Consider the following 8,082-nt stretch of genomic DNA (forward strand, 5'->3'; position numbering starts at 1 on the left):
GTGGAAGGATCACCTGAGCCCAGCAGGTCGAGGCTGCAGTGACCGTGAGCATGCCACTGCCCTCCAGTCTGGGTGACAGAGTGAGACTCCAACTCAAAAAAAAAAACAAAAAAAAACAAACAAATGCACTGAGACGTCTCACTCCACCCCTCTCCCTGCCCACAAGAAGAAACCACCGCTTTACTGGCCTTTTGTGGATCCTTGCAGGGTTGTTTCTTCATGCAAATGTGAGCAACATGAGCATGTATTTTTTCACTCTTCCCGCTTCCTTACCATGCACATGACTGTACCTGGCTCTTTAACTTAACAAGCCCTTCTGCTGAACTGCTTCCTTAGTCTTTTTCTTTTTTTTTGAGTCGGGGTCTCACTCTTGTCACTCAGGCTGGACTGGTGGCTCACTGCAGCCTCAACCTCCTGGGCTCAGAAGCTTCTTCTGTCTCAGCCTCCCGAGCAGCTGTGACCAGAGGCACATGCCACCATGCCTGGCTAAGTTTTTTTCACTTTTTTTTTGTAGAGATGAGGTCTCCCTATGTTGCCCAGGCCGGTCTCGAACCCCTGGGCTCAGGCAATCCTTTGGCCTTGGCCTTCCAAGTTCTGGAATTAGAGGCTGAGCCACCATACTCAACCGACCTTATTCCTTTTTTTTAAATAGCTGCATAGTATTCCATAGCGTGGATGGACAAGTTTACATAACTGATCCTCTAGAGAGAGATACTTGGGATGGTTTCCATTTGTTGTATTACAAACAGTGACTGAATAAGCAGCCTTCTGGGAGCGGCTCCCAGAAGATGGCTGGACAGAGGGTGAACTTGTTTGTAACTGTGCTAAATGGAATTGCCCTTGTAACAAACTCCCTGTGATTCTGACAGGTCTGAAAGCTCTCCACAATGCAGCCCTGGGGCCAGTCGCCCTCCCGCCAGCCAGCCAAGCCCTGCCCGTGGCAGCCTCACCTGGTCGAGTTTGGCATACCAGGTCCTATAGGCCTTGTTTCCAAATCGCGAGGGCTGGTCCACTGGAGGAGTCTCGTCAATCCACCTGTCCAGGGTGTTGAGAAGAGCGACCAGCTTCTCAATGGCCTGTGAAGGCAAAAGAGTGGAGACCAGTGCAGTGATCCATGGCCCCAGGCTAGCGCCCAGAGGAGGTCTCAGCTGCTACTGGACCATGAGCCCTCGGTGCGGCACCAACTGGCCATTCTCATCCATCCCCCTCCTTTCCCCATGGTCCTGAATATGAAGGAGGTCTGGGGAACATGATGAGATTTCCAGAGGGAAGGGCCTTAGGTGGCGGGACAAGGATGGTGGCTTCAGCACGTGGTTTCCACAGCCAGCCCACCCAGGGGCAGCTGCTGGACAGGCACAAACTCCAGCCCTGACCCTTGGAAGGAGAGACCTTCCTGAGGTCTTCCTTCTTTCCTTCACTGAGGTCTCTGTTCCGTGCACAATACCTACTCGCCACAAATACAGAAACAGAACCCGGAGGAGTGAAAATGGCCATCAACACTGCCGCCCAGAAGCAAACGCTACGAACATGTTGACATGCCTTCTGTGTTTCCCTTTTATAGTGTTTCCTGTTGTTTAGCACGGTAAAATTTTCAAGGCAGATGGGCCTGGATTCAAGCCCCAGTTAAGCACCATTTAGTTGCCATGAAACCTTGAGCAAGTGACTTTAACTCTCTGAGCCTCAGTTTCTTCATCTCAAAAACGGGGCTGAGGATAAATCCCTCCCAGGTGCACAGGACCAGCAGGGGACATACAGCACAGGGTGTCTATTTCTGCACGGACACATGCTCTTGACAAGGGTTGCTCCTCCCCCATCAACCCCATTCCACGTCGACGTGGAAACCAAGCCTCACGCCAACCTTTCTGAGTGGCTAAGACTTCACTGTTTCAGTGCATCACGACTCACTGACTAGCTCCTCCCTGCTGAATGTCAGGGTTGCTTCCAGCGGTTTCACTGCCACAAACACCATCAGAGTAAACACTCTTGCAACGCAGCCACTGTGGAAATGCCCGTCTCCGTGGGAGTGGCTCTGCAGAGTCCCTCTCCCTACTCCTTTCCCATGGAAGACGGGCCCAGGAGTGAAGCCGGAGACACAGGTGCGGCAGCATTGGCACACAAGCTGTTACTCAACGAGGGAGCCAGGTTATCCATCCAAACCAAAGGTCTGTGAGGGCGGCTAGCAGTGCTCCCTGCAGGTGAGGCTCGCAGAACAAGGCCAGCACCGGGCTGCTGGGAAGTGCCATGCCGAGGCCACTCAGTCGGCAGCCTTGGGAGAGGATCCCCGCCTCTCCCTGCATCTGTGGGAACAGATGGCGTAAGGAGAAGCCTCTGGGAGGTTGTGGCATGGGCGATGCCCACGAGGCAGGCTGTGCCTGGGAGGGCGAGGCTGCCAGGCCTGCCACGTGCGCAGAGACTCTGCCACAGCTGCATGTGTGCTGGATAGGAGCCTGGGATGGCAGAATCCAAGCTGGCCACGCCCCAGCTGCGCAGCTCCAGGAGGCACAAAGTACAGTGCACAAAACACAGGTGTCAACGGCGACCCCTGGTGTTGTGCAACATGATAACGCCCCGGATGCTCCTGCCCTGGTTCCCTGTCCCTAGGCTCCATCGTGGGTGCACAGGAGTGGCCTGTGAGGAGAGACACTTGTGTACACCTGGGTGAGGGAAAAGGCCGGGGTGGCATAAAGCCGCCTCACTGACATGTGACCAAAGGCCACCAGAGCCTGTCTTTGTGAAAAATCAGGTCACCTGGAATGGCTGATAAGCTCAGGCCAGACCTGACCCCAGCAGCACCACCATCCTGCCCCAGGAAGTACCAGCAAGTCCAGTTCCCTGGAGAGCTCAGTCTCAGGCAGGCACCAAGGGGAGGGAGGAGAGGGAGGGGCTGCAGGATCCAGGACCAGCTGGGCCATGAATAATTAAGGGACTCCTGGCTCCCTTCTGAAGAGGGCTTCTGAATTCAGGGGCTGCCTCTTGTTTGGCAGTTGGGATAGAAAGGCTGGGGGAGGGAACCGGGCTGAACCCACAAAGACCATCCTCAAAAAGTTAGCCAGGTGTGATAGTGCATGCCTGTGATTCCAGCTACTTGGAAGGCTGAAGCAGAAGGATCGCCTGAGCCCAGAGGCCAAGGCTGCAGTGGTCATGAGTGTACCATAGCACTGGGCGACAGAGTGAGACTCTGACTTAAATAAAGACTAGCTTCAGCTGCCCCTCTCTCCCCAGATCTGTGCTTCCTTTGAGTTTCATGGACTGATAAACTCTTCCCTAAAACTTTACTAGCCAGTTTTTAATTTTGCCCCCTTAGTACAAAAAAGACAAGCAGAACAGCTGCCAAGATAAACCTCCTCTCTCTTGTCACCTTTATTTTGCCAAAATCAAGTATCTTTGCCCCCACGGAGCAGAACAGGCACAATCACAAGAGAGAGGAGGGCTTTTTGACCACAGAGCAAGACCAGCTCACACTCTCACCCCACTCTCTTTGCTTTGAGTGGCGTGGTGGCCGAGAACCGCACTTTCTGCCGCCTGGCTGTGGCGGAAGCTGGGAGCCCTCTGGAGACCACAGGGGCCACCTCTGCCCACCACGTGAGCGGGAGAGCACGGGAAGAGCCCCCAGTGACTCAGCGACGCCACTGCAAATGAGAGCTGAGTCATATCTGATAACAGCTAACCACAGGAGAGGCATTCAACATATGCCAGGCACCATGCAGAAATCCTCCCTCAGCGGCCCCTCCCCGTGGACCGCGTGTAGGTCTGTTGACTCTTACCACTCTGCATGTGAGGAAACAGGGTCAGAATGGAAAGGCCACCAGTTTGGAAGTGATGGGCTATTAAATCAGGTCACAGCCGGGCTCGGTGGCTCAGCCTGTCATCCCACACCTTTGGGAGGCTGAGGTGAGTGGATTGCCTGAGCCTGCGGGTTCAAGACCTGCCTGGGCAGCAAGACCTCATCTCTACAATAAATCAAAAAATCAGCCAGGCGTGGTAGCGCATGCCTGTAATTCTGGCTACTCGTAAGGCTGAGGTGGAAGGATCACCGGAGCCCAGCAGGTCAAGGCTGCGGTGGCCAGGAGCGGCCACTGCACTCCAGTCTGGGCGACAGAGTGAGACTCCAACTCAAAAAAATAAAAAAATAAAAATAATAAAAAATAATAATAATAAAGCAGGTCGCCCAACTCCAGAACCCAAGCGTGGCACCAAGCACCTGGCAGCCCTCCCAGAAGAACGGCTGGAGCCAGGACAATACCAGGTTTGTGTGGACTTCCACCATCAAAGCTTTGGGGCAACTGGGCCTTGAGAGGGATTGGCAGCTGAGGACTGCGGGGGTAATTACACACCCACTTTCATTAGCCCTCCCTCAGGATGTGCCAGCCGCTGAGCACAGAGGAGCATCCTGGCCACAGGGCGCCAGGAGGAGCCCTTTCTTCCCAGTCACCCAGCACCCAGAGTCAAGTCCCAGAGCACTGGGTGGTCCAGAAGGAACTCAGAAGGCCACTGGTGGGCTGGCTCCCGAGGGAGGCTGTCAATTCCCAGCACGGACTCCCCTCAAGCAGATACCACTGGACCTTGGTCACCAGCAGGCGACACAGGCAGGAGGAGGCGGGTCCACCGGGGTGATGGCTGAGGTCAGTCTTGGGGCAGGTCCGTGGTCATGGCTACAGAGTGGAGCCAAGGCACCGATAGGCCACTCGGGCCCTGGCGCGTGAGATAAGAGGCTCAGTGTGGGGCTCTGGGCCAACTGGGACGTGAACCAAGAGGCCAAGGAGGCCGGGCCCGGGCCCCAGGAGATGGCACCCAGCAACAGCAAACAGCACCTCCAGGGGTTATCTGCCTCCCACAGCTGTGCTCTCCCTACACACAAGCCTGCCTCTGAACTCGCATCCAGAAAGCACCCACCTGGCAGCAAGAACCAGAAGGCAAAAACGCGTGTGCTGTTTTGTTTTGTTTTTTAGAGTCAGGGCCTCACTCTGTCACCCAGGCTGGAGTGCAGTGGTACGATCATGACTCACCATAGCCTCAGCCTGCTGGGCTCAGGAGATCCTTCCACCTTAGCCTCTGGAGTAGCTTGGGGCCACAGGCGTGTGCCACCATGCCCAGCTAATGTTCTGATTTATCGTAGAGACGAGGTCTCGTCAAGTTGCCTAGACCGGTCCTGAACCCCTGCACTCAGGCAGCCCTCTTGCCTCGGCTTCCCACAGTGCTGGGATGACAGGTGTGAGCCAACACGCTTGGCTTCATGGGCCCTTTGACTGAGCACTTCTGCTTTTTTTTTTTTTTTTGGAAAGCAGGTTTTGTTAAGAGGACAGAAAAGCTCCCCAGTGGGAGGGGACCCGAGGGGGTTGCCCGAGCATTTCTGCTTTTAGGGAGGAGCCTTAGGACCAAGGCTCGCACATCCACGTGTGGGTGCTCAGAGCAGCAGTGTCTAGGGGACAACCTAAAAGGCTACAGTGAGGGGCTGCTCAGGCCAGCAAGGGCACCCACTGAGGCCACCATCAGGACTTCCCGGGAACGGGGGTGAGGGACCTGGGAGAGGCCCACCGCTGCACCCATGCTCTGCACATGTCTACTAGCGACTCTCCAGTGAGCCCCTTACTTCCTCTGCAATCTTTTTCACTCCAGAAGAGCAAAGGCTGTCTACGAAACAGCATGTGTACTTGACCCTGACGGTGTAAGTAACCATCTAGTCACAGACGCTACACATCAGAAGCCCAGACACCAAAGTGCGAGTGTAGGTGTGTTCAGGCACTCTCACATGTGTTCTCCACACTGGTCCGTGGAGGCCTCTGGATCCACATGCCCCCGGCGCTACTTTGCTACCTTGGGAAGGCCGCACAGCAGCCCGTCCTACCTCAGAGACTCTGTGCGTGACGGTCAGCTTCTTCCCTTTCACGCCTTCGTTGAGGGTCAGGATGAATCCAATGTAGTCAGCGTAGGCCTGCCGGAGGGAGAGCGGGGACGAGGAGGGTGGCAGAGCCCACCTGGTCAGCGAGCCCCGGTGCCAGCAGGCTCGGAGCTGCCCCTGGCTCCCAGCGCAGGAGTAGGAGAAGTAGAAAGATAATGCCAAGCACCCTACCCCACCCTCCAAAAACACAGTAAACCAGTGGCCACAATGACACCCGATGGTGTTCACTCGGGCTTGCGGGGACACATTCTCTCTCTCTGTCTGTCTCTCTCTCTCTCTCTCCCCCCGCCTCCCCAGGACCAAGATCTCACAGACATGGAGCTAAGACCCAGGCAGCCTAACTCCACAGCTGAGTGTTTGGCCACTATGCTGGAGCACCAGAAGTGCAAGGAACACCACCAGGGCCCTCCCTCAGTCTTCCAGATGCTTTGCCCACCACAAGCAGGCCAGCTTGTCTGGCTGCAGGGTGGACGCTGCTCCCACAGAAAGAGCTGCTTTCTGTCCACAGCCAGGTCTCCAGCACACCCACTCCTGCTTCCAGCTGGACGCCCGCCTCCCCACTGGGCTGTGGCTACCCCACACGGGGATGAAAAAGCAGAAGTGCAGGCCCTGGAGAGGCGGCTGCTGGGGCCAGTGGCCCTGCTCTGTTGCTCCTTCACTCCTTGTTCCCTCACTTTCCTCCTTCTCCTCATCCAAGCCTTCTGGATCCTGGAGCATGGCAGCCAGCCCTGAAACAGACTCGAGGAGCAGCCACTTCACATCGGGAGGGTGCCTACCCATGCCCAGACCCTCCTGCCCGCCCATGGAGTGACAGCAGGCCAGCGACTCTCCCAGCCAGTCAAGTAGGCTGAACGCAAGGCCGAGAAGCGGCAAGGGGACATCGCGTGTTGGCCTCAGACACAGCAGGTTTGGGTAGGACAGTGGTGCTTGACTGGGGGGATATGGCTCCCAGAAGACATCTGACGAGATCTGGTTGTGACAGCTGGGGAAGGGGTGCTGCTGGCAGCTGGTGGGTGGAGGCCAGAGATGTAGATGCCCTACAATGCCTGGGACGGCCCGCTACCACAGAGAGCTCTCTGCCCCAAAATGCCAAGAGTGCTGAGTTGGGAAATGCCGAGGTAAAACAACCAGATGATGAAAGGACTCAGCCGTGTCCTTTAAGCAGCTGAAGGAACTGAGCTGTTCCCTGGGCTGAAGGGACTGTTTGATCCTGGTGAGGGCAGAAAAGACAAGATACCATCTGCAAATATTTAGAGGGCAGGCTTGTGAAAGAAGAACCAGACAGGCTTTGAATGGCCCCAGGCCCAGCGAGGACAGGGCACAGAAGTCCTGGGAGTGGGTATCCTAGAGAGCCTGCCAGGTGTGAGAGGACCCCATGCCTGCCCTTCTGGATGAGTGACACTCTTTCTGGCCCAGCAGACCAAGTCAGGGTGGACACCTAATGGGACTGGGCCCGAGGCCCTCCCCGAGAACCTGAAATGGGCTCTTTTTCTCAGTGCATCTTTCCACAGCTTATACCAGAAGCCTGGGAGGTATGGACTGCTGTTCTCTGCCCACCATTTGAGCTGAGCAGTCTGCCTGGTGCTTGGGGTCCTGGATTCTGGTACCTCTAGGCTCAGTCACATTCCTGGTGGAGACGTCCTAAGATAACCTCTTCTCTCTCTGCTGTGCCGGCTGCCACCCCTGTTGGCACTTACAGCCAAGCATCCAAGTGACCCGCTCCACCCTTCGGGATACTCGTGTTCGGCCAACACCGTGACACTCAAGGGCAGTGGAGTATGGAACCAGGAGCAGAACTCACCCAGCTACGCTGGCCCCAGGCCTCCTGACAGAACGTCTGAGTGCACCCCTTGGGGGGACAGCCAGCTTCTGCCACCTCGCTCCCTAGTTCCTGATGGCTCAGGTTCTCGCAGCCCCGCCATGCCCAGAAAAGGGCGGCCTCTGACCAAGCCCAAGCTTCTCGCCCCAGTTCTGACCCACTGGTACCTGGGAACGCTTCCATTTCCCCATGTCTGGAACTGTGTGAATCTCCTTTTTGGGAATGATGAAGTTCTGAGTGGCTGGAGGGGCCTCCTCCGAAGACTCTTGACAAAGAAAATGAAGAAGCAGTTAGGTCGACAGACATCCCCCCCAGCACACACACATCCATGCGCTCATTTTTTTTTTTTTTTTTTTTTTTTTTT

At 56.0% G+C, this 8,082-nt stretch overlaps 1 protein-coding gene across 5 annotated transcripts in view; it reads right to left on the reverse strand.

The window, feature by feature from the left end:
• The window catches only part of PTPA (protein phosphatase 2 phosphatase activator), a 22,657-nt gene extending 14,673 nt beyond the window's left edge, over positions 1-7,984 (reverse strand). For 2 of the 5 annotated variants that reach the window (XM_021718406.1, XM_021718401.1), the window contains exons 1-2: positions 7,886-7,979; positions 5,846-5,932 (exon numbers count right to left, since the gene is read on the reverse strand). In XM_021718406.1, coding sequence (XP_021574081.1) covers positions 5,846-5,932; positions 7,886-7,909 — 111 coding nt within the window. In that variant the 5' untranslated portion in view covers positions 7,910-7,979. Of the gene's footprint in view, positions 1-950; positions 1,077-5,845; positions 5,933-7,885 lie in introns of all 5 variants that reach the window. The other 3 variants (XM_008070358.1, XM_008070365.1, XM_021718404.1) reach the window with 3 other exon arrangements.
• Positions 7,985-8,082: the final 98 nt, after the last annotated feature.

The sequence above is a fragment of the Carlito syrichta genome, unplaced genomic scaffold (genome assembly GCF_000164805.1).
Source record: "Carlito syrichta isolate Samal-C Ts95f unplaced genomic scaffold, Tarsius_syrichta-2.0.1 Scaffold111594, whole genome shotgun sequence".
Taxonomy (NCBI): domain Eukaryota; kingdom Metazoa; phylum Chordata; class Mammalia; order Primates; family Tarsiidae; genus Carlito; species Carlito syrichta.